Source organism: Helicoverpa armigera, chromosome 30, assembly GCF_030705265.1.
Source record: "Helicoverpa armigera isolate CAAS_96S chromosome 30, ASM3070526v1, whole genome shotgun sequence".
Classification (NCBI taxonomy): domain Eukaryota; kingdom Metazoa; phylum Arthropoda; class Insecta; order Lepidoptera; family Noctuidae; genus Helicoverpa; species Helicoverpa armigera.
In genome coordinates this window covers 3,493,247-3,521,001 of record NC_087149.1, presented here as the reverse complement: position 1 = coordinate 3,521,001, position 27,755 = coordinate 3,493,247, and the positions used below count along the sequence as shown (strand labels likewise).

Genomic DNA, 27,755 nt, shown 5'->3' with positions numbered 1-27,755 from the left:
ATTGCAGTACAAGTACCCTTTGACATAAAGACATTCACGCAACTGATAACGAAGATATATGGATTAGACATATTAATAAATTGTACGTCAATCAATAAAATCTATCTAATCTTAGTGCAAATTCCAAAGTCTTGACATCAAAATTGACTCATTTTTGCGTTTCGCCAATTCTTTGTTTGATTGCGTTAGGTCGATAAATTCCAATATGGATGTTGCTAAATTTTCTGTACCTTATACGTTAATATCAATCATATGGAAAGTACCACCTGCGTATAATCATTGGCAAGGATATTGAGCCCTGACCTTCACCTGCGCAGAAGTGATTTATTGGTTTATTGCCTTAAGTGTACAGTGCGCAAAGTGATCCCCACTCTTCCGCCGAGAGCTCAATATCCGTGCCGATAACTATACCGAAGAGATATAAAATCACTTAGAACTTTTTCGTGCACCTCGATCAAAAGAAAATAAATGGGATCTCTAACACAGAATTTTTCAAATTAGACCAATAGTTCCTCAGATCAATAAACTGCTTTATAATGTAAGTATATGTAGATTGTACCATTGTCCTATCCATATTTTTATTAAATCCCAAGGCAACTAAGGATCATTAAAATAAACATTGCTTCGTCTATTGAGCTTCCTGTATCATAGCGAATCACCATATTTATAGGTTTAAAAGCCTTAAAAATATTTTTTTTGGGCTAAAGTTACATGTTATTTTCGTTCTCTACGCCTGGGCCAAGTAAGGTACTTCTAACCTAAATTAAAACTAACACATTTCGCACAGTTTAGTAATAGTAGTGAAAACAAGCGATGCGTGCCATTAGGGATTACAAAGCAATGATTAAAACGGTAATTACAGGAAATTACAATATCATTATTAATGAGCTATTAAGAAATCGAATATAGTCCTACTTTTGACAGAAATAAGGTACACATAAGCATTAAAATAAAATGTTTTTAACCGACTTGTCAGAAATAAGGTACACAGCAAGCCATAATTTTTTTTTTAATCGACTTAAGAAAAGGAGAAAGTTTTCAAGTCGTCTGTTTTTTTGGTCTCTGCTACTCGATCTCTCGAATATATGAAAGGGCAATAGGTCTCATTGTCACAAAAAACCTCAAAAATAAATTACTCAAACTTCTTAAACGTTAACATTTTTAGTATATTTTATACAAACAATTTTTTTTCTCAGCGTAAAAAGAAAATTACAAGAAAAAAAATCGACCTCTTTCAAAACCCCAATTCTAATTTATATAGCAGTATAACCTTAATAAACAGACCAAGATTTTTGCATCCACAACATAAGCAACCATTTTTATTATTCAATCATAAGGAGCTGCATTTCAAGGTCTGACAATACGCCATCTGCATCCACAAAACTTATGCATATTTCATACTTAACTTACCTACTATGAATAAATAAGACTCGAACAATAGTCCCCGTACCGTTTTGAAAGAAACATCTGACGAGCTATGTCGTCCAAATGGGCTATTTGAAGTCAAAAAGTACCAAGAATTTTTTTTTAAAGAAAACTATTGAGTCTCAAAAGGCATATAGAGTCGTTGCCGGCTGATCAGTTTGTTGATGCAATTTGTCTCGGTGTTGGGAGAAAATTTTGACACTAGCTTTTGTTAAGTCTCCGAAATGTAGAAGCAAATTGTTTCGCTTTTAAAAGGCTCTGAAATCATAATCATCATTCTGCCCTACGCCAATTTTTATATGAGTTCGGCACAGAATGGCGTCTTTCTTCTCACAAGTTATATATTTCGTCTCTATCACAATCCATTCACACTTTATTCGGTCTCCCCCTCTCTTTACATGCTTCTTACATGCTCCTCATAAAAGTCCTGAAAAATTGACGAATTTACAAAGAAGAAGTTGTAAAACTTATAAAGTATTTTCTTTTAGAAAATTACGTAAACTAAAAACATTTGTAAATGTTAGTGCCGAACCGGTTTCTCATTACCTGAAGATAATTTCTGAACAACTTAAAAGTTATAAACAATATAATTTTGAATCTTAAGTCTTACTTCAGTTCGCCAATTCGCTATAAATAAGCCTAGAAATCTGAATAAATAAAAAAATGTTCGCTTAATGACGTCCCTAAAACAATGAAAGGGTTTTAAACTTTAAATTCTCAGCTACCGAAAAAGCTAGTTAAATCAGCAATGCGATCTAGTTACCAATCAAAGTTGTGTTGTTTTTCAAACCAACGCGAATTACAATTCATCACTTGATGTAAACTTGGCCGTGACCCCCTAAAATGTCAGTCTTGTTGCGATGCTGTCCTAAAATGTCAGTGTCATGGTCTCAGACACCGTTTGTTAGAAGCTCTACGTCATCATGGCCCGGACAATGACTTACGGCCCGACAGTTACGTAAATTGATCGTAGTAGGGCATAATATAACTTGAATTCCGTAGTAACTTTCACCTTGATTCAGCATTTTTTGCAGGCTCGTCTTTCCTTTTTGAATTTGTAGGAAGCTGGTGATTTTTGTCTTTTTTGTGGCGGGTTTTTGGTCACATGCAATATCACGTGAGGATTACCAAAAAAATATCTGTATTGTGATTACATTTCACCTTAATAATTGTGTCCCAACCTCTTGATAACGGTTCATGCACCCGTCATAGTCGCCGCACGAGGGAACGGAACGCACCACACTAAATTATGTATGCGCAAGCGCACGCCACTTACCTATCGCCTTTCGTCATATCAGTCGCGCGTTTGAAGCCGCACCGAGCGGACGCGTCGTTCCAAATTCGAAAATAAATCGCGAGTGATAACCGCGCGTGGATAATTAAAAATATTTTTTGTTAAATATTATCTGGATTTGCAACCGCACGCCGGAGTTTTTGGAAGTGAGTGTTTTATATTATTTTTTAGTATATTTCCGTACGTTTTAGTTGTAGTTTGCTTACATTGAATATGTAAATTACTTGTAAGGTGCCGTTGAGCGAAAGTGTGTGCCGTACAAAATCTTGTAAATGGTGCGAGTATTTAATCGAAAAATCTAAGTTTTATTTTCTTTAATCGAGTATATAATTTGCATATTATGTAGTGTACGTGTGAACAGCACATTTTTTTGTTACGCTAAACTAGTACAACTATTTGCGGAATAAATGAATAAATCTAAGCTAAGTTAGGCAAGTCATGCTTACGAAATGGTTATCGTAAATAACATAGGCAATGTGACTTCTTTTCTTCGTAGAGAAAACTTATTTTCACTTGGAAGCAGTAATATAGAAACTGGCTAAGCGCGAGTTGGAATCGCGCACGTAGTGTTCTGTACCATTTATTTATGAGAACCCCATATTGAAACCTTGAAATTTTCCATACCATTCTATAGGATAACTATTTAATTCTAGTTTTCAGTATTTGTTATTATAGCGGCAATCATAATTCATCATTTTATTATGTGAAAATTTCAATTGTCTCACTATCACGGTCCATGAGATATAGCTAGTTGACTGATAGATGGCCAGTAATATCTTAGTAAGTACTAGAGTCCCGTTTTACCCTTTAGGTACGGAACCCTAAAACTGATGAAAGTCCCGTTGTTAAAGCGTTTGGCAAATATATTGGAAACCGGTCTCTCTGCCAACGCCATAGAGTGGTTTTAACTCGAAGTCAATATTGAATTAACTTGTAGTACTGTACAAAGTTCAGACTTAACAATAAATAGATGGGTCTTGAATAATATATGTTTTTCAGGAAATTTTAATACTTACAAATGTGTTTTGAACATTTCCTAGTACTTAATGTTTGTCATAAAAATGATCGTTAAGACTTCTTTTGTGAAATCTTTATTAATTGTCTAAAGACTTATTTTTTGTTTTAAATACCTATACAGTTAATTTAAGTTTTTTTTTATACTATAGTCTTTTCTATATGGTGTTGTTTTTTGCGTGATGTTTTTGCTCTCAATATGTCTTCATTGTTGTGTTACAAAGTCTTTGGAGCGAATTTTTCATAGAGTCTCATTATGGATGTTGAATAGCTTTGAAAGTAGGCTCGTATTATTTTTGACACGCACAATGACATACAAAGATCAGATGTGAGAGTGGTGTAATGTATGTATGTTTTAAGTCATGTCTGATTTCCTTCGAGAGGTTAGGCTAAGATATAAAGTCAGCTAGGAAAGTCATATACCAGTTTTTGCAAAATATTTCTTTATTTGATGTGTCTGTTATTCGACCTTGGCGTTATTTGACCTTCAGATGAAACTTAGTTGAAGGACATAAGACGCCTGCCGGGGCTGCGGGATTGTTCCCGCGAGTTACCGCGACCCTGGTACATAAAAGGCTTAAGAAGGAACGTGGTGGGTTTTAGTCAGTATGAGTCTGACACTTCCTCACGCTGCATCCACAGCGGGGGAGGGGGGGGGGGTCATTTGAAGATTTCCCATTAAGAAAAGGTGGCATAATACTTACCCATATTTACCTCTACAATTGTAAATATACGTCGCGTTTTATTTGCAAATGTGTATGACGTCAAAACACGTCCAAAGTTACGCTTATTTACGCCCATAAGTTGGGTTTTCCACCGTTCCAGTTTTTTTTTATTCTGACCTTTAATTTGTAAACAAATTACCTAGATGTGGGTTTGCTATAAATACATTTCTGCCTAAACCTTCGAGTATTTTATTCTAATTTTGGTCTTTGAGATTTCAGAAACAGGTATATTGGGCCCAAGTTCACCAACACATAAACGTCAGTTTTTTTTAAAACAATTGTTTAGTACCTTTGCGTTCAACTTTCAAAGTAAACATCATCATCTCCAGAGCCTTTTCGAAACTATGTTGGGGTCGGCTTCCAGTCTAACCGGGCGTAGCTGAGTACCAGTGTTTTACAAGGAGCGGCTGCCTATCTGACCTGCTCAACTCAGTTACCCGTGCGTAAGACTGGTTGTGAGACTAACTGGCTTCTTTGTCTGGGAAATTCTGCATCATAATAATTGTAGGGGTTTTTACCACTTAATTGAGCTATGGAAACCTTCGTAGGTTGAAGTTATTAATAGTTTATGATAAATCACTCGTAATAGTTACGGTAGCTTGACTATTTTTGTTGTTTGTCCATATTGACACTGAGACTATAAAGAAGAATTCTTTAATTTGTTAAAAATGGCGTTGTGGGTTAATTTTTATGGAAGAAATTTTAGAGTATTTTATTTCTGGTTTTTTATTTTGACTCTATTTTAATTGAGAAGTTCTCCAGAATTAAAAGAGTAACACTACCTACCGTCGAAATTATACGTATTCACCTAGATTGAAATTTTCATCATCTTCCTTATACTAACAATAAAGTCTGATTTATGTCTGTCTTACTCGATGAGATGTCTTAGCTAGACATTTCGACTGAATCTGACTGTCGCGTCACTAGACAACTTAGTACTTAACAGAGAGGGTTTTTTCATGTGTCCCCTGTACCGAAGTTTTTGTCAAATCGATTCAGTATTTTCGTAGTCTTAAGAGTACAAACAAGAAAAAAAAATATTCATCCTCATCCTCCGAGCCTTTTTCTCAACATGTTGGGGTCGGCTTCCAGTCTAACCGGATTCAGCTGAGTACCAGTGCTTTATAAGAAGCGACTGCCTATCTGACCTCCTCAACCCAGTAACCCGGGCAACCCGATACCCCTTGGTAAGACTGGTGTCAGACTTACTGGCTTCTGACTACCCGTACCGACTGCCAAGGATGTTCACTGACAGCCGGGACCCACAGTTTAACGTGCCATCCGAAACACAGTCAAGGGTGTCTAAGATATATGTACTTAGAAAGTACATACAAACTTAGAAAAGTTGCATTGGTACTTGCCTGATCAGGGATCGAACCCGCGCCCTCATACTTGAGAGGTTGGTCCTTTACTCCACTAAGCCACCAGGACTCCGAAAAAAGATGATTGAAAAAAAAAGATGATGAAGAGCAAACAAATGATTCCTCTTTATTACATTAGTGAAGATTACAACTATAATTACTGCAGTTTCCTTCACAAAAAACCGGAACAGTTTCAAGGCCGTCATAGAACAATAATCTGCATACTCCTGTAAGTAGGTCACATACGTGCCAACCCTACGTACAATTGACATGTAAAGTACTCCATTGTGTACTATTTGCAGAATGGTTTGTATCAGAATTTATACATCCCATTCGTACTTCCGTTTGTCTTGAGAACCTATCGTAGATACGCTCTGAGAGACGAGGTATCAGCATCTTCTAAACCATCTATACTAATATAAGAGGTTTGTATCCTAAAGGCCCCGTAATTATTAGAAATATTCCTTCACTGTTGAAAAGCTGCACTCTTTCCGAGTAATCATCCTCCGAGCCTTTTTCCACAACTATGTTGGTGTCGGCTTCCAGTCTGACCGGATGTAGCTGAGTACCAGCGCTTTACAAGGGGCGACTGACCCCCTCAACCCAGTTACCCGGGCAACCCAATACCCTTTGGAACTCTTTCCGAGTAATATATGCTTTACTTTATCCCGGCATGGGCAGTAGCTAACCTTTTCTCAGTCATTGGTGTCCGGGGTATATGTATTTAGAAAATACATATTTCTACTTTAGAAAAGTCACATTGGTATTGGCCTAACCTAGAATTGAACCCTCATGCTCGTATTTGAGAGATAGCTACTGATTTTTGAACCACTACAACATTTTCTAAATCACTCGCAAATCAAATGTCTAACTTCAGACAGGCAAAGTTATTTGATAAGAACGATACGAAAAGCCAGCTGTACGGTTTAACTATATAACAATGCAACTAAATATTCATCAATAGTACAAGTTCGATGAATTACTGTAGGTAGGTGTACCTAGTAGTAGTGGATTACCTATATTTGAAAACCCAAAACGTGTTGAAAAACGTGTCATTTTCTTAAAAGCTAAAATAAAATTACTATGTAATTTCGAAAACTTTCGAAAGTGTACATGGATGGAGAGCAAGAGGAAGACCTAAGATGGATGGATTGCCTGAAAGAAGACATGAATATGAAGGGAGTGAGTGTCAGTATGACGAGTGACAGGGAAGAATGGAGGCGGAAGACAATCCCAAATAAAATTATGTACAGCAGGGCAGGAAGAAGAAGATGTAGATTCGAAAACATTGGATATGGTATGGCTTTATCGAACTAATCGGATGATGCAATCGGAAGATTTGAACGGTAACTTGCAATTGTTTGTATGTGCTTTATAAGAGCGTACCCGTATTTTTTTCTACAGTTTTTCAACTTAATTTACGAACTAGATACCTACTGTCGAGACTGGTGGACTCGGTCGAAAGAACGGGAGTGGAAGCGAGATGGGGAGGCCTTTGCCCAGCAGTGGGACATTATAGGCTGGTTATAATAACTATTAATTTTGTTCTCTCATATCGTGTGAGTAATACGAGGAAAACGCAATATGAGTACAATATGAATATGTAATGGCCAGGTGAATCAAAACGATTAACGACTAATTTATGACTGATTATTAGCTACTTAAATTATATATAAGCGATAAGATTGTGCCGCCAATTATTTTATAGAATTATTCATGAATGAGTGACTAAAGTAATGACATTCATCATTAAGATGACTTACCTAATATAAGATAGAGGGAACTACTAATTTCCCGTTCCCGGATAAAAATGGGTTATATGTTATTCATGACATTGAATGTTATCGTCATCCTCCGTGCCTTTTTCCCAACTATGTTGGGGTCGGCTTCCAGTCTAACCGGATGTAGCAATACCAAGGGGTATTGGGTTGCCCGGGTAACTGGGTTGAGGGGGTCAGATAGGGCAGTCGCTCCTTGTAAAGCACTGGTACTCAGCTGCAACCGGTTAGACTGGAAGCCGACCCCAACATAGTTGAAAAAAAGGCTCGGAGGATGATGAATCGTGTAGTTAAGGTGACCTAAAGCTATTATTCGTCTTTCTCAGAAACTTTGTAATAAAATTATTTTACGATTTTCTAAAGGTAAGTGTCATTTTTATTGATACTTGTATCTTTAACCTGCAACCCTGAGTGGTAATCAGAATTATACTTATACGTATTACAGCATTTAAATACTCCTAAATTATCTATCATCTTCCGAACCTATGTTGGGGTCGGCTACCACGACACAATAAGCGACTGCCTATCTGACCTTCTCAACCCGGTTACCCCCTTGGTTAGACTGGCTGTCAGACTTACTGGCTTCTGACTATCTGTGACGACTGCCAGAGATGTTCAAATGACAGCCGGGACCTACAGTTTATCGTGCCCTCCGAGACACAGTCATTGCTACCCAGGATATACTTAGAAAGTACATACAAACTTAGAAAAGTTGCATTGGTACTTGCCTGACCTGGAGTCGAACCATACTGAAGAGGTTGGTGCTCTACCCGCTAGGCCACCACGACTTGTAATTAAAAACATTAGTTAAAATAACCTCGAGGTGATTACAAAGTAATATAATGTTTTAATAAAACATAGGTCTTATACAATCGTAGTTTGGAAAGTAGTTGTCCTTAGCTTAGTTCAAGACAGGACCATTGTTAGATACTAGACCTCAATCGCTTGTTCAAATATTATAAATATTATTGCCACACGTAAAAAAGTCGTGGTGGCCTAGTGGGCAAAGGAACCGACCTCTCTAGTATGAGGGGGCAGGTTCGAAGCCAGGACAGGCAAGTACCAATGAACTTTTCTAAGTTTGTATGAACTTTCTAAATACCTATATCTTAGACACAAATGACTGTGTTTCGGATGGCACGTTCAACTGTAGGTCCCGGATGTCAATGAACATCCTTGACAGTCGTTACGGGTAGTATATGGAAGGAGAAAACATGTTGCGCAAACGTAGACCCCAAATAAAATTAGGATAAGGGCAGAATAATGATGGATCAGTAGTTCCAAAGATTAGTGCGTTTAGAAAACAAAACATTCTCAGGCTTCCTATCGCACCATCTATTCGGATAAAATCATTTAAATGACAATAAAATTATAGGTTGGCTTAAATTGTCGTCCATGTAAAAGTCGTTAAGATTTGAAAGGAGATAAAAGTTACGAAATATTTTAGTTGACAGTTTCAAAGTGAGCAGTACCAATGTTTTATATGAAGCTACTACTTATCTGATCTCCTCACCCCAGTTATCCAGGCAACACAATATCTACTTCTATGTATGGCTTCTGAATACTCGAAACTACTGCTAAAGCCCGATGATGAAATGACCCACCAATTTAATAACCCAAATGGGACCTATCGGTTTAATGTGCCTTCCGAAACACGGAGGATTCTTCATGACGTACTGATCGCGTCCAGTGGTGCTTAACCTTATGATCGATTGATACGTGTGGCTGTTACTTAGCCTGAAGCCACGACCTCCTCCTAATTTAAGATCCACATAGCACCAACCTCTCAAGTATAAATGTGTGGGTTCAAGTACTAATGCAACTTTTCAAACTTCATATGTGCTTCCTAAATACATTTTCTTGGAAACAAATGGCTGAAAAAAATTTGAAAGGAAATGTCTCGGGGAAACGTTTACTATAAACTCTGAATTCACCAACCCACATTGAGCAAGCATGGTGATCAACGCTCAATCCATCGCTGCGTGAAAAGAGGCCGCAGCCCAGCAGTGGGACAGCAAAAGGCTGATGATGTAGAAACACCTTATTTTTAAATGAATTTATCAAAATCCTTGACCTATCATTTGATGAACGCATATATTACGTGATACATAAATAGGTAAATGATTGTAGGTACATTGTCATGTAATCGTTCACAATAATTATAAACTTCTACAGTATAAAAATAGAATTATTTACTTTGTTTCAAGATACTAAACTGACGTTGTATGTTTTAATCGTTGTGCAACTTCACTGATAATTTGTCTAGGCACTTCAGTTATTTTGGGAATAGGTGGTTTATGAGTGGTTGCTATCGGAAGACACGTTTGGTATCTTTGCCAGTAGTTACGGGTAGTCAGAAGAAAAATCATCAAATGACCCCTCCCGCTGTGGGTTAGCAGCGGTGAGGGAGTGTCAGACTCTTACTGACTAAAAACCGTCGTGTTCCGTCGTAGGCCTTTTATGTACGAGGGCCGCGGTAACTCTTTCGAACAATCCCGCAGCCCCGGCAGGCCTTGGCCCTAGGTCCTGGGTTGGAATATCAGGAACGTGTATGTGTGTTTTGATCAGCAAGAATCTGGCACTTCTTAACATTCATATCTGAACATTAATTTTAAGTGTTACCATAACCACTTAGCAATAAAGGTTATGTTTGCTAAAGATATTCCAACCTTATATTTTGGATTACACTGCGGTATTAATGCAGACGTTTTTACATAACCAGCTGTGACCAGTTTAAATATTGCGGTCCCCTTTTAAAGGTCCATTTCACTGGCTACTTAAAAGTCAGTTTTTCTTAAAACCACTGTTTATTTTGAAACTTCATCATCTGCTTAGCCTTTTCCCAACCATGTTCGGGTCGGCTTCCAGTCTAACCGGATGTATCTGAGTACCAGTGTTTTACAAGAAGCGACTGCCTATCTGACCTCCTCAACCCAGTTACCCGGGCAACCAGTCACATCAAGGGGTTGATAAGGCTGGTTGTCAGACTTACTGGCTTCTGACTACCCGCAACGGCTGCCAAAGATGACAACCGGGACCTACAGTTTATCGTACGTTCCTTTGAGTCTTGAACTTGCAAATTCATAGTGAACAGTTGTTTTAAGAAAGCTGACGTTTTCATTGTCGGTGTACTTCAGCCTGAATATATTCTCCTTTATAACAAGAAACAATTTATATAAAAACAATTCGGGGCAGGCCGCGAAAGAGATGGCGGGATGACCTGGATGCCTACAACCCTGATTGTTGGGAGGACTCAAAAGATCGAGAGGTGTGGAGGCAAAATGGGAGGCCTTTGCGCAGCAGTGGCAAAGTACGGGCTAATAAAAAAAAGACAAGAAATAATAACAATTACTTTTTCTTGAACATTGTGTCTGGAGAGTGGCGTACGCTAGTCGATTTTGACCTTTTGACATTCGTTTGACGTTGCCTTCCACGATACTCCACGTCGACCGATTGAATATATTATGCGCCATTAGGCTTGTTATACGCTTTAGATTTGTCGTAAACAATAAAATGTATGGCTCTATTTGAGCGCTGTGGTTTGATTTTTATGTAATGTGAAATTGGGAAATGAAGGTCACTTTTGCATGCTTTTTATAACGTTTTCATCTTTCTTACATCGAATTCCCCTTTTTTTATGTTATTGGTGTTGTTTTCTTTATCTTCACGATAACTGGTATCTGTTGTGCTTTCACCCTTTCCCCGGGAGCACTTCTCCCGTACCCGGATAAAATATAGCCTATGTCACCCAGCGATAGCGTAGCTTCTCAACTGTGAAATAGTTTTTCAAACCTTTTAGTAGTAGTTTCGGATTCTTTACAAGACCTTCAGGCAACTAGGGCCCATAGAAGTACAACACATATTCATTCACTTTTGATCCGTGTGTTCGGGGTAGTTCCCATGGCACCCATCACTATGTAATAGAATTCTCTAATTTAACCAAAGAACTAGATCAGAATTCCATAATATCTTTACAATTTACACAACACAACCTTGAGTAGGTATGTCATGTTATCATATACTAAGTATGACTGCATCGCATTACCGCACTGTCCGTAACTTATTGGTCATGCTGATGATGACCCTTGTCCAATCCATGTGGGAATTCCTAGAAATGTACATTGGTGTCAATTCGTAGTGAAAGATATGATGTTCACTGTTAGCTTTTTCTATCGTTTTCTCGTGGAATCTGTATATCATAATCTTCTTGCCTTTATCCAAATTTTATTTGGAGTCGGCGCTGCATCTTTTCTCCTACCATACTATTTTACATGCCTTGGTATTATAAGTATCTGACATTCAGGACTTTTTTTGGAAATCTGTTTGGACACCAGGAAAAAATTAAAGCTTGTAAAATATCCTATGTGCGTCCCTAAATTCCAATCTATATTTTTTTCGAATTTTGTCACAATTTGAGACGTCAAAAAGTATTACTTTTTAATTTGCACAAAAAAAAAAATATATGTTTGCGACCATGACGCCTAACCCTTACAAAAAATGAGGGTTTGCCTGAAACTGCACTCTAAAGCTAGTATGTACATAACAAGTGAATCGATCTGACATGTGTTAACCTAATTATTCACCCGGCAACAACGTCAGATGACGTCACAATTTTCATTAACTTTATCAATATCAATGAACTCGAAACAAATAAATGCGATTGTCGCCGATCCCGAGTTTCGTAACTATAACACGGCTGAAATAAAGAGGCGTATGCTACGTCACTTCTTGCTGAAAGTTCCCAATTTTATTTGGGGTCGGCGCAATATGTCTTTCGCTTCCATTCTTCCCTGTCACTCGTCATACTGACGCCCTTGTTATTCATGTCATCTTTTAGATAATGAATCCATCTTTTCTTAGGTCTTCCTGTCCCTGGTAGCCACATTACAATGATTTGAATATTACAGCTCCATTAATTTTGCCGGACACTAACTTTTACTATTTCCTGAATGAGCGTGTGTATAATACGGCCAGGTGCCGATGACAGCCTTCATAACGTAGACAGCAACGTAATTAAGTTGTATGATAATTTACGCATCAAGAAAGTTAACCTGCAAAACTCGCACTACCTCTAGATACTCTGCTTGCGACTAATCGCAGGTTCGCAGCACGCCTTATAATAAACATTCTTGCATTTATTTACATAAAAATATTCCTTAGAGTTGAAGATATTCAGTAATAACAATGACACGGTTTTTAACTTTTAGTTTTTTTACGTTTGCTTTCACTGGTTTTAAGCGTGAGTTTGCCTGTGATTCAAATGTTTTATTTAGTTCTTTGGTTTTGTACAAGCTATACTATGTATAAAGTTACAAATATAAAAAACTTTGGAATATTTAATTTTTTAGCTGTGTTTAGACTTGTTAGAAATAAAAGTGTAATAATTATGCGAGTATTTATAAAAGAAAAAACTTTCCTGCCAAAGTTATTTTCTAAACTTCAATGTATTTAAAAAAGGATATTTCATAATTGTTTCAGTAGTAATTTTAATATTTTTGTACAAAACAAATATATTATCTAATCAGTGGACTAGATAGCTTTAATGAGTTGGTGCAAAATTGAAAGTAAAAAAAATATATTTTGACTGGTTCCATCCATCACGGAAAATGACAAAAGATTATTATTTTCATGAGTTGCACGTTGTCCTATAATTACTTATTATTCAAATGACCATAGATATTGTTTTTTATCTATATTTATTTTATTATGTACCATTATCATGATGAATGTTTCATGTAATTGCCGATAGGATTATGATATTGAATTGATTTTTTATGTACGTCAATTTGTGACAAGACAGTTTTGGGTACTATGTGTCTGAAATCACCAACCCGCATTGAGCAAGCGTGGTGATTAATGCTCAATCCTTCTCCGTGTGAGAGGAGGCCTGTGCCCAGCAGTGGGACGGTAAAAAAGGCTGTAACAGTATGTGTCTGCAGCACTATAGCACTATGAGTCATTAGTAATTAAGGAGTCCAATGCGACAACGTTAAGACCAGCTTCACAGGAAGCATCTAAAGAACTGTTTTGCGAATCCATACATCGGAGAGCACGTAAATGTCCGTCCTGCGCCTGATCTCTCTCGGGTTGTGTCGGATTGCCGTCCCATCGGGTTATGAGAGTGAAGGAATAGTGAGTGCACCTGTGTCCAAGCAAATGCTTGTGGATTATAATATGTCCTGCGCAGCTGGCTGATCTCCTTAAATGTTAACAGCCGCCGTGGCCGAAATTGGGCCTTGTGAAAATTGGTATTATGAAGAGGAGTAATTTTTTTCCCTAATCAAGAAAGATATAAAGCACAAATATCACAGTCCTTTCCCCCATTATCATTCAAATGACTTCATTAAGTTATTAGAGCGAACTGTCCTTGTTTCTTATCGCTCTTGAGTCACAATGACCATATGTAGGACATAGCCGGTCAAGTTCAAGGATGTGTGACGTTATATGACGGTTTATGACGTCACAATTTATGACGGTATATGACGTCATGATATGTAGATGATTGAAGGTTAATGTGGTGTTTTTATGTGGTTGTTGATCTATGAGAATATTTGATCCGGAAATTGGATCGGATCGTGGCAACTACTGCTCTTACCGGAGTAGAGTACGCTCTATGTTACCCAGGGACAGTGTAGCTTCCCACCATCATCCTCCGAGCCTTTTCAGTTGAGCCAATCATGTTGGGGTCGGCTTCAAGTCTAACCGGATGCAGCTGAGTACCAGTGCTTTACAAAAAGCGACTGCCTATCTGACCTCCTCAACCCATTTACCCGGGCAACCCGATACCTTCCCGGTAGCTGGTGGGACCGGTGAAAGATTATTTTATCGGGTCAGCAGTTTCGGAGCCTTTAGGGTGCAATAAAACAGAAGAATAAGTCTTTTTTATACTATTTTAGATTAGATCAGAAAATATTAAGTTGATTAAGGTCCTAAAGAGGTTCTACCACCACAATAACAAGCTACATTTCTTCTTATAGAACGAAACCGCGAACGGAAGCTAGTGTGACATAATATGCGGCTAAGTATGACTCATTTAAGACCTACACGCCCGTCTAAGTAAATAACTGTCGGCGTGATAAAAACTGCGATCCGAAATGGGGTCATTATCCTGTAACTCTACGTAGTAGACGCATAACCGCAAAATTGCGAAAAAAAATCGTCTAGTTATGTGTTGATAGAAATAGTGAAGAAACAGCTGTTTTTAAAGTATTATTATTTTTAACAGATTTCCCAAAAATAATGGCATCCACAGCCGATTTCGGCCACGGCGGCTGTTCTCATTGAAGGAGATCAGCCAGCTGCGCAGGGCATATAGTGCACGAGCATTTGCGCAGGTGCGCTCCCTATTCCTTCACTCTCATAACCCGATGGGACGGCAATCCGACATGAGTGAGAATGAGATGCTGAATTCAGATGTGTATTTTTTTTGAGGGATAAAAGTAACTGACTGAAAAAATGTCGTGACGGCAAACAGCACAACCCTTTTAGGTACTTAGACTTTGCAGTCCGTCTGTCCTTTCGTCCGTCACCAGACTGCATCTCATGAACCGTGATACTTACCTCGTTAGATAGTTGAAATTTTCACAAATGATGAACCTATTTCTGTTGCCGCTATATCAGCAAACTAGCTTCCGTCCGCGGCTTCGCCCGTGTAGAGTTCGGTTATATCGCGTTTCCAAGAGAATTCTTCAAAAGTCCGAGATAAAAACTATCACATGTTTTTTCTTAAGGTCAACTCTATCTCCGTACCAAATTTCATTACAATCAGTTCAATGGTTTAGACGTGAACAGTCGTAACAGACAGACAGACAGAGATACTTTCGCATTTATAATATTAGTAGGGATACGGAAGACTGGAATAAAGATAATATTTTAGGTGACTTTTGTTTCTGTGTAGATACGGAATCCTTAGTGCACGTGTACGATTTGCACTTGCCCGGTTTTTATTCCGATATATTCTGCCTGTACCTATTACTGTAATAAATTATTACCATGACGATCAGTATATCTTACCTTAATATGCCTTATTATCATACTATCTTATAAATACGCCTATCTTAAGACAGATAGCAACCAAATAAGCCTAAATATAGTCTACATAATCGATGAGTCAGCTCATTAGCAAGAAAGTGCTCTATAAGAACTGATTCAGTTATTATGTAATTACTGGCTTAGCTGGTGATTAATTTTATTACGTTTTAATGGGCTTGAGAACTTGCGGCTAAGTCAAAGCCGCGAAATCGATCGATCATAAGGTTAAGCAACGAATGGCGCGGTCGGTCTGGTAATGGGTGACCATCTTGTCATGACGAGTTCTTCCGTGTTTCGGAAGGCACGATAAGCTGGTGAGTCACGGCTGGCATCTGAACATCTTTAGCAGTAGTCAGGAAGAAGCCCGTTTTTTCCCATTGGGTCATCATCCGAGCTTTTTCCCCAACTTAGTTGGGGTCGGCTTCCAGTCTAACCAAATGTAGCTGAGTACCAGTGTTTTACAAGGAGCGACTGCCCTATCTGACCTCCTCAACCCAGTTACCCGGGCAACCCGATACCCCTTGGTTAGACTGGTGCCAGACTGGCTTCTGACTACCCGTAACTACTGCCAAGTATGTTCAATGACAGCCGGGACCTACAGTTTAACGTGCCATCCGAAACACAGTCATTGGTGTCTAAGATATACTTAGAAAGTACATACAAACTTAGAAAACTTGCATTGGTACTTGCCTGTATATGATATGTAATAGAAAAAGTCTATCACTAATGACATGATTGAATTCCCACATATAAAAAGCCTTATAATGTAATTAGTCTTGCTCAAGAACATTATAATCGTAATAAGTATGTAGCTGAATGAACAATGCCTTATGCTTGTAACACCTTTTAGTAATTTTCACACCGATTTTATGGATTCAATGACACTGAAAAATGGTTGTTAGTAAATTCTTAATATAATTATGTGGTTAATTTAAAAATGTTGTTTAGTATTTTTTGTCTTATATAATTACGTAAAATGTACTTTTAACTTTTCTGCCTTTGAGAAGTCAGTTTAAAAGCTCCAAGAAACTGCAAAAATTCCGATAAAAATATCCGAGATATTTGATAAATATTTCTTATTTATTACATATCCTGTTGTAAATGTTATTTATTTCCTGAATTATACAGTAAAAATTTCCTTCTCTTAATTTCATGAAAACACGACCTTAAAATATACATAAGATTAATATCTAATCAATTCATATTACAAAACGTCTATATTCTATATGCAGTAACTTTACCAAGCTAAACATTTCCAAAAATAGCCATAAAATTCTCAAACAAATAAAAAGATCATTGTACTCTAAACAGCGTCGCTCTTCAAGCAAAACTTGCTATACCACCTCTATGCAGACCTACCTCAGCTGATTTTACCCGATGACGTAGACTGAGTAAGATCGGATCACGCCATCGTACCACGCGGATCGACCAATCAGGACGCGACTAGAAAACCGCTGTCCAATTGGAAGAATTTTTGTGAAGCGCGGACGCAGGCGGCGTGATTCGAAATTCAAGTTTTTTGTTTTTTTTTTTTTTGTAATTTGAAATTGGAATGTTAATTTGTTGTTTTCGTTGCCAAAAAGGTTTGATATCTAGACTGTAGTGTGCGGAAGTTAGATAACTTTTTTTGGAAAAAGATAAAATGCAAGCTTGAATGAACTGACGAAACCCGGTTTGGAGGATTTTAACGTAACTTTTCCTTGTATTTCTGAACTGAGAATAAAAATGTATCCCATAATCCCATACATGTTATCATACTTCATTAACAGGCATTTGTGACCTATTATGTTATTATATACAAACTTACAGTGGATTTGCTTACCAGAGATAAAATATTATAAGTAGATTTGACATTTACTCGTATGGGGTTTATGTATCTATCTATCTCTACTGAGGAAATCCAGAGATGGTTAGATTATTGAAGTCCGCACTTAATTCTTGTAGTTCTATGTAACTAAGTGCTAGTGAATATCGACTCTACCTTTTCTTTTTGCCACTGCACATACTGACGAAGCCGGATATATAAACGGACCAACTTTTGCAATGACATATTATATTAACAAGGATATGTATGTGTCCTTCAGATTTTTATCAGAAACGCCAAGCCTTACTTCCTTACTTACAACGATTTATAAATACGAAAGTAATTTGACTGTCTGACGCGCTTTCACGTCAAAACTACGTAAACGAATTCCGCGCTTACACTCAGAACCGATTTGTATGAAAGGTACACAGATAGCCTAGAGCCTGAAAACAAATGGTCATACTTTAGGCTACTTTTTACCCGATTGCGGGATGTAGCTTCTTCGTGAGTAAAACCGCTCACAGAATCTAGTTACATATTAAAGGTACTTTTTGAAAGGTATACCTAACAGTCTGAATTGATTTAATGGTTCTATTTTTAGAACGGAATAGAGATCTTACGATGACCACATGACATTCATAGGAGGACTATTATTTATAATATTTGTTTATTTATAACCTTTGCGTAATCTTACAACAAACGAATCATTGTTTTATTCTCATCGTCCACTGCTGGACTGCTGCCTTGCCCAAGCTATAGAGATTTCCCCATGCTCTCCACTCTGGGCATGCGTGTTGGTCAGCGCAGTGTGCGATACTTTTAACCACCTTAAAAAAACGGTATATGTAGGTTTTAAGTATTTTTTTTTAAGTTTAGTTTAGTTTATGAGCTTCGGCCCATCGGCATTCGGCGGCGGCTGCTGTCCATCTCCGAGCAAGGTTTTTAGTATACCACTTGCTGTGTGGTGGTTATACCGCCAATTGGTCGCCAGAACCTCGTCTGATTTTGAAGATATTTTTGTATAAAATATTTTTATGTAAGTTTTTTTATATTTAACTAATTGGTCCTTTTCTCTTGTCCACAGCTAAACTTGTCATCCCTATGACGTGGGCCGCACCGACACATTGACAGCTGAACACACACACATACAAACATGTCGTCTAAAGCTATATACGAGGCGACCGGCAAGGACCTTATTAATAGGTAAGTTTACCTTTAACTACAATTTTCAGGTAAAGGCGAAAGTCCTCAACATGAGCCTTTTTTACTGTCCCAATGCAACGCAAACGGGATTTTATACAGAAGAAGGGATATCGTTAATCACTATATTTGCTCAAAAAGTTTTCCTTCAGCTTTGCTCAGTCATTAGTGTCTGAAAAGTAACATTAGGAGGTACTTGTCTGATCTGGAAACGAAGCCGCATACTTATACTTGAGAGACCTCAGAATTTTTCTGATTATTTGCATTTGTTATTTGACGATTTTCCATCCAACGAAAAAGTATTTAAGTACTGTCTCAAATTGAACACTTTAGGTGTTGGTTACGCCATATAATTATAACGAACGATAACCAAACCCAGCCTTGAAACTGCCGCCCATTGGTCAAATCGGCATTTGCAACTTATTCTAAAGGAGATGGCCAAATTTTCATAGAAAAAAAACCCAGAATCGACAGCAATGAAATGGTTACCAATAGGTTCTTTATGATAGACCTTTGATGGTGCCAAAAAATCCAGACTGAAATCCATGGGGTATAGGAGCTATTTCATATTATCGCAAAAATAGGTTATGTTGAATATATGTTGATTTTAAAGATTATTAACATCAAGGGACATAAAAAAGCAAAGTAAACTAACATTATACAAGCCACTAGTAACAACCCCATAGTTTCAGAGTTGGCCTGGTGATTAAAAGGTCTTGTATCTAACCACTCCAGATACGATTAAGCACCGACCTTACCTACTTGGAGAGGTTTCGCAGTTACATGCAACCTTCACAACTGGCTATGAAATGTTTTTGGAGAAATTGTCTTTGAAAATCGCGCCATGTGACATTGTCAAATATAACAAATGACTTAGCAATGTAAAACGGTCCAATCACGAGTCTGCATTCAACTTCTAACGAACATCAAACAGTAAAAGTAAACTTTTTTGTGAACTAAAATCTTGATCGAAAAAACGTTATAAAAAGAGAACCCCATGGTTTTTAGACGTTTTGAAATACTTTTTAAAATCCACAAATTATACTGAATCCAATCATACATATGAAGTTCCTGTCGACTCTGGGTGTTTTTTTGGCCATCTCCTTTGTCAATCTCCTCCTTATCTCCAAACACCATCCAGGATCTATATTTATTCCAATAATGTACTTTTTTCCTTTATTTAGCTTTAAAAATGAATGTGTACAATATTTAGCTAACGAAACATTGAAAAACCACTCGGGTATAGGATAATGCTTACAAACATACACACGTCAATACCCAATTTAAAAATAACAATGCAATTGATGTTCTAATGCTAACAGAACTGAAGACATATTCCAGTACATTATTCTGGGCCTGTATTTATTGCAATAATGTTATTCTTCCAGGCACATAGCTCCTGGCACAGCGCTGGTGCCGTGCCGCTTCGCCACCTTCGAACAGGGCACCGTCTGGGAGGACGAGCTCGGCAAGAACCCATGGCTCGCCAAGGAGGTAAGATACATACAGATTATATTCTAGTATAATGTCTTATGCAGCGTTAAAAGGTTTATTTCAAAAAGTAGCTGTAGTAGGTACAGCGCAAATAACATCAATTTTTACAAAAAATTTGCAATTTTTTAAGTCTTCAAAAAAGGACAAAGTTTAAAGAAAAGCCTGAAGGTAATTTTGGTGAATAAATATCTTTTGTGTCATATATCAAAGCATGTTTATTCAAATTGTTATAAAAACCAAAAAAAATATGCTAATGGCAGAAAATGGACACTTGAAATTCATATTTACAACAATAGAGACCGAAAAAAAAACCTACTGTTTCCCATGGTTTCATTGACCATGATAAAATACAGCGTATGACATTACAAATAACGTATCTTTCTGGAAAAATGATTTTCAAAATCTGTTCCGAAGATCCAGGGATCACCTCTACAACATCCCAAACTCCCAAATACCTCTCTATAATATAACTTACACATTATTCACAACTCCCCTTTCTTCCCCAGCAACTAGTAGTGAAACCCGACCAGCTGATCAAGCGTCGCGGCAAGCTCGGCCTAGTAGGAGTCAACAAGACCGCAGCCGAAGTGAGGCGATGGCTGAGCGAGCATGTCGGCAAGGAACAGCAAGTTGGCGCCGCCACGGGGAAGCTGCGCCACTTCATCGTCGAGCCTTTCGTTAAGCACGATGCTGTGAGTACTCCTAATGATGATGTCCTAGCCGATTATCGGCTACGGTGGCTGTTGGTCCAGTTCGATTCGTGGTTCAGGCCGAAATCAAAATCAAAATCTTTTTATTTCGCATAGGTCTTTGCAGGCTCCTATGAAACGTCACACTATTTGCTAGGTTACAAAAAGTTGGTCTCATGGAGAAGAGCCGGCAAGAAACTCCATAGACACTCTTTTGCCGAAATCCGGTCGAAATCGGTTTGTCGGTTTTGAGAAACTTTCACAAAGCAGCCCGTAGTCTTAAAGTTGGTGATTGATTCACCCGTGCATCGGAGAGCATTTAAATGTCGGTCCTGCTTGTGATCTCTCTCCGGTGGTGTCGGATTACCGTCCCATCGGGCTATGAGAGTGAAGGAATAGTGAGTGCACCTGTGAATGCTCGTGCACTAGAATATGTCCTGCGCAGCTGGCTGATCTCCTTATATGAGAACGTCAGCCGTGCCCAACACCGGCCTTTGACGCCATTATATGGCGTCTCCGCTATCTTTCCTTCCTCTGGTCTGGTAATATTATTTTTTCTTTTATTAATCTTAATTTTTCTGTCTTCCAGAGCGAAGAGATGTACCTGAACATAATGTCTGGGCGGCGATCAGACACGATCCTGTTCCACCATCAGGGAGGAGTGGACGTCGGCGATGTCGACGCGCTCGCTCTCAGGCTCGAGGTGAGACACCCATCTGTTTTGTGGCCGCGGTCAGCTTGAAGCTTATAGGCATTTTTGGGAAGCAGCTATTTAATATGACTAGCTTCTGCCAGCGGTTTCATCCGCATCCTGTGGGAACCCCTGCACGAACCGGGATAAAAAGTAGCCTATAGCCTTCCACGATAAATGGGCTATCTAACACTGAAATATTTTTTCAAATCGGACAAGCAGTTTCTGAAATTAGCGCGTTCAAACAAACCAACTCTTCAGCTTTATAATATTAGTGTGGATAAAGAAATAGGTCTACATAACAAAATATGATATACTTACTATAGATTTTCTATAATAAATAGAGTAAATAGAATTCGGACACTGAAAATATCTTTGAATTTTGAAAAATATAATCACAAAACAGGTATATTTCAAAAATGTCGCTCACTAAAATATAATAACCGTAATTTTTTTATGATTTTTTATCTAAAATGATGCTTATATTTCACCAGTATGAGTTTCTAACAGCCAATTTTTTCATCAAAAGTAAAATCCGAAGTAAAAATCAAAGTAATGTCAAATTCGCTTTTTCTATTAGTTTTGCTGTCACTTTAGCCTTGAATTTGATCGTTACTTTTACTTTAGACATTACTTTGACTTTTATGTTCGATGAAGAAACTGGCCGTTAGACATTCTTTTATAAAACGTAAAAGCAAGTTTGTGTAACTAATATATATTTCAAACGTTGATGTCGTTTTTTCCAGGTGCCAGTAGATACCTTCCCGACTGGTGAAGATATCGAGAGAGTGCTGCTCAAAAATATCAAATCTTCTGCAATGAAAAGGTAATAAGAATCTGTGTTCTTAGCATTTTTCCCACATACATTGGTGTAAATAAAGATATAGTAAAATATAATGGTGTATAAAGTAGTAAATAATTAAAATGAGAGAACTTAGATTTTTGTCTATTTGTTTTATTGATCGCATTTTATATCATTACATTTTTTTTTATTAATTGTAGGTATCTGTAGCTAGTTTGATGTTATTATTCTTGTACAAATTTTATAGTTTAATACGTAACCATTTCAAAAAAATTGTAAAAAAAACTGCATAATAATTGCCTTTTTTACCGACTTCAAACAAGGTACATTCTAAAATCTGCTTTTTTAACTAACTTAAAACAAAAAAAAAATTGTCAGTCCATTTACCATCGAACCACAAAAACTTTTAAACTTCTGTTGAACACTTCTCTAAAAAAAAATCATATTATGAAGGGAATAAGGTCCGTTTCACAGACACGTTTTTTTAGACAAGTGTTCAACAGATGTTTAAGTTTTTGTAGCAAGGCCATTATTCTCTTACACCAATTTTTCTATTCATTATTTTTTCTCCCACAGATTGCTAACAACATTCATCCTAGCTCTCTACCGGGTCTACGTAGACCTATATTTCACGTACATGGAAATCAACCCCATAGTTGTGACAAACGAGCGTATATACCTTCTGGACTTGGCGGCCAAGCTTGACCAGACTGCTGACTTCATCTGCGCCAAGAACTGGGGGGAGGTGACTTTCCCCCCTCCTTTTGGAAGGGATGCCTACCCTGAGGAAGCCCATATTGCTGATTTGGATGCTAAGAGTGGGGCTAGTCTTAAGGTACGTTTATAAAAAAATGATTAAGTAGGATAAGAAAGTGGTCTAAAAAGTTCGATAAGTTTCTGTTATCTTAGAAGCAAAAGGGAAAAAATTGCTTTGTTTCTAATTACAAAAGAAGTAGTGGATTCACCCACTACTAAAGGAAGCTAGTTTTTAAAAAAAAACTTGCCATTTACCCGCGGTTTCACTCGCATCCTTTAGGCACTACTGCACGTACCGAGATAAAATATAACATGAAAGAATATTTCAAATTAGTTCAGTAGTCTCAGAGCCTTTAGGCTACAAACGAACAGAAGTTTGCATATTAATATATTTAGATGACTGACACAGATTATCATTTTTTAATAGATGCTGTAGTATTTTTTATTCGCAATAGCATTATTTTTTTCAAAAATTATTTAAGTACTAGCTTCTGCCAGCGGTTTCACTCGCATCCCGTGGGAACTACTTCCCGTACCGGGATAAAAAGTATCCTGTAGCCTTCCTCGATAAATGGGCTATCTAACACCGAAAGAATTGTTCAAATCGGATCAGTAGTTCCTGAGATTAGCGCGTTCAAACAAACAAACAAACTCTTCAGGTTTATAATATTAGTATAGATTTTATTTACTTTCTGACTGTCTATAAGGGTTATTTTACCATTATACTAATTTCAAATTTCCCTTCCAGTTGACAGTACTAAACAAATCGGGCCGCATTTGGACGATGGTGGCCGGGGGCGGCGCCTCCGTGGTGTACACCGACACGATCTGCGAGCTGGGCGGCGCCGCCGAGCTCGCCAACTACGGCGAGTACTCCGGAGCCCCCACCGAGAGCCAGACCGCTGACTACGCCAAGACCATCTTCAGCCTCATGTGCAGGGAGAAACATCCCAACGGCAAGGTAGGTTGAATCTAAAAAAAAAAATTTTTTGACCCCAAAAAGTAGATTAGTGACCCCCAAAAAGGTAGGTTTGTGACCCCCCAAAAGTAGGTTTATGACCCCCCAAAAAGTAGGTTTTTGACCCCCAAAAGTATTTAAGACCCCCAAAAGTAGGTTTTTGACCCCCCGAAAAGTAGGTTTATGACCCCAAAAAATGACCGTCTAAATTTGATCATCCGGCTGCGCGAAAAATGGTATGTATTGCTCACATTTTTGGCCCAAAATGCTTACTTTACAATGCCAAAACTGCATCAATATCGGTCCACCAATATGAGCCGCCGAGCTCGCCAACTACGGCGAGTACTCCGGCGCCCCCACCGAGAGCCAGACCGCTGACTACGCCAAGACCATCTTCAGCCTCATGTGTAGGGAGAAACATCCCAACGGGAAGGTAGGCTACAAGATTTTTGGGTAAAAAAAATGGTGGTTAACAAAGAAATTGCATCAAATTTGGACCACCTGTTTAGATGAAATGATGCGTAACGCCTCCAAAAGGAGGCTTATGACCCCAAAATTCACGTAAAAATTTGGTAATTCGTTTGCGACATACAGTGTCATATTTATAGAGAAAAAAAAACGTAAATATTACGAAAGGTGTTTTTTTTTAACTAGCTTTCTTTAAAACAGCTATAGAGCTATATGCCTAGAAAAAACTCGAATGGCGTTAATACAAAAGAGATGCTTAGGTTTCCAAAAATACATACGATATTTTTAAACACGTGTCAAACGCCTTTTTTTAGATAAATCGATTACATTTTATCTCTTTATTTTCTTTTATCGATTTTAACTCATTTTTCCGTCTTCTTATACTTAGGCCCAAATTCGCTGACAACATAAACTGTTCAATTTGACACTTGAACGTGAAAGTTCTTAGTAAACCGTTGTTTTTATCAAATCGGACGTCTATATAGTCGATAAATACCATTAATTCTATACACAAAAAACTCGAAATTAACTTTAAAACTTTTATTTCCAGGTGCTAATCATCGGCGGTGGCATAGCTAACTTCACGAACGTCGCCGACACATTCCGCGGCATCATCACCGCCATTGAGACGTATAAGGACGCTCTCATACAGTACAACATTACCATCTTCGTGAGGAGGGGAGGACCGAACTACCAGGAGGGACTCAGGTTAGTAGTGTGTGACTACTTCAAACCCGGATAAATACCCTGAAGATATCTTGTTTAGAAGAAGACTATTTTCAGCCCTAATGCAAAAAATGGTACCGAAAATTTTTACAGGCGCCTTTATTTAGGTGGCTGAATAAAAGATTTCGTGTAAATTATATGCATTTTTTAATTATGAAGCTTGAATTTATAGAAGCTTACATCTTGCTTACATTTTGTCCAAGCCTGCTTTAGGGAATCAATCGTTTTGGGAATAAAGTCGCAAATAACATCTTTGCTTCGAGTATTTAAGATTTTAATTTATGCTGAAAGAATAATTTATTTAATCCTATTTGCGGAATAAATACAGTACAGACAGTCTGACATAATAGGGTATTACATGCATTTTTGAAATATATCTTAAATAAATTCTTTAGTCTTAATATATCTCTAAAAAATTAAAAATATTTTTTTTTCTCACGTTATGTACGAATATAAATTAATTGTTTTATCATAATTTCAAATTTCGCGCGTATTTCGCGAAAACGCGGCACACAACGGACGCCATGATTGTTTTTTGGTCATGACGTCATTACGCTACTACAGCTGTCAGTAATACATATTTTGATAGGGTCATTTCACCTGTTGGCGACCATTTAGTGCAGTTGGCAAGTTTGACGGCGATAATAAAAATGCTCCAGCACTCATTTCCATGTCAAATTTGTGTAATGTATTCCTTATATACTCTATTTTAAGATTAACTTTCAGTTGTATAAGAAATATCTTACGTTTTCTATTTAAATCGATAAACCTCAGAATTAGGCGTTTTACCCAGTTTGCGTCCACAAAATCCAATTCGCGTCCACCCATGGTCCAGTTCGCGTCCAGCGGCTTTGAAAAGGAATATAGGGGTGAAATTGTTAAGAATTAATAAAGAAAGATTGTATTTGAACAATTTCTTTATTTAACAATACACTTAATTATTAAAAATCAACATTATCATCATTTAAAATTCACTTTACAAAATAAAAATAATTCTTCTCAACATTGGTTTAAGTAACTTAAAATTAGGCAATTAATTTTGAAACTTGAAGAATAAACAGTAATCAATTCTGTTAATTTTACTCTAAATCACAGGGAATGCTTAAGATCCGCCTTGATTATACTAAGTTTTTAGCCATATTTTTTTTTATTATTAGCCTATGCTGTCCCACTGCTGGGCAAAGGCCTCCCCCATAGCCTTCCATTTTTCTCTGTCCATCGCTATTTGTGGCCAGTCCGAGAGGAAGCTGTCCAAGTCTTCTCTCCAGCGTTTTCTTAGTCTCCCTCTCGGTCACCTTCCATCCTCAGGGATCCAGTGTGTGGTGATGTTGGCCCACTTGTCCGGGTGCATTCGACTTCAACTTTGCAGACTTATTGCCCAAATCTACTATGCCCGGGTGTTGCGTAGGTATCCGGTCACTAAGCCGTATGCTGAGCAGGCTACGCTTCATGCTCCTTTGGCATACTTTTAGCCTGGACTTTTGAGATTCTGTCAAAGACCAAGTCTGAGCGCCGTAGGTTAGGATGGGCAGAATACACATGTCGACTAGTTTCCGCTTCAGACATAAAGGGAGTTCTCCCTTCGTGGACCAGTAGCTCTTCCAGGCGTTTTCGATCCGTAGATCGATTTCCTTTCATATTAAATTAACAAAACAATTTAATAATTTTGTGTAAACATACAACTAAAAGAATTGTTGAGTCAATAAATTATCAGACAAGGTAGCATATTCTTTGCATATTTTTTATCGATTTATTCTTCTCTCGAATAACATTTAACGCTTTATTTAAATCTTCTTCTGTGTATGTTGTCTTTTCCTTCTTTTTTCCTGTATCGGAAGAACTTATCTTAAATGAAATTACTTATATCAGTTGATAATTTAATTATAACCACGTATATATCTTAATAAAAAAATGTACTGTTATATATATTCATATTAAACAGTATGTTTTAATTATTTTTTATAAGCAAGTATTTAACGAAAACAGTGGACGCAATTTGGTTTATTATTATAGAGGATAGTTTTAGTTCGCGTCCATTGTGGACGCAAAGTGGAAGTTTCGTAAAATTCGATGTAGTAATTCGCGTCCACCTTATTTTACTCGTTAAATATAAAAAAAAACATTACCAAATTCATAATAAACATTATACTTTTATTCATCATTAAACTGTAGAAATAGCTATCTATCCTAAAATTCACATAAAACAATATAAAACTTACCATCAAACACGCCGCTGCACACTAATTTTTATCTAAAATTCTGCGTGTTTTCGCTTTCTTGTTGAAGAGCCTAGACTAATTATTTTTTCTAAAAGGATTGGTTGGACGCACAGAACGTTTGTCTATCTGTGCGTGCCTCTTATACATTAACGTATTAGCGGTAATAACTTTTCGTTTGATTAGTGTGTTAATTGACTTGTTTTCGAGGATTTTTAAAAGGAGATCGGCAAAATGGACGCGAACTGGGCTATGGACGCGAATAGGCGAAATGACCCTATGTATTGAAAAGTTTAACTGACACTACCGTAATGACGTCATTA

At 37.6% G+C, this 27,755-nt stretch overlaps 1 protein-coding gene across 1 annotated transcript in view; it reads left to right on the top strand.

Annotated features, from left to right (window-relative positions):
* Nucleotides 1-2,683: 2,683 nt before the first annotated feature.
* The window catches only part of LOC110382034 (ATP-citrate synthase), a 42,649-nt gene continuing 17,577 nt past the window's right edge, over nt 2,684-27,755 (top strand). Inside the window, exons 1-9 of the mRNA XM_064042827.1 lie at nt 2,684-2,865; nt 18,517-18,635; nt 20,021-20,126; nt 20,633-20,818; nt 21,405-21,518; nt 22,253-22,332; nt 22,885-23,143; nt 23,813-24,025; nt 25,041-25,198. Coding sequence (XP_063898897.1) covers nt 18,586-18,635; nt 20,021-20,126; nt 20,633-20,818; nt 21,405-21,518; nt 22,253-22,332; nt 22,885-23,143; nt 23,813-24,025; nt 25,041-25,198 — 1,166 coding nt within the window. The 5' untranslated portion in view covers nt 2,684-2,865; nt 18,517-18,585. The remainder of the gene's footprint in view (nt 2,866-18,516; nt 18,636-20,020; nt 20,127-20,632; nt 20,819-21,404; nt 21,519-22,252; nt 22,333-22,884; nt 23,144-23,812; nt 24,026-25,040; nt 25,199-27,755) is intronic.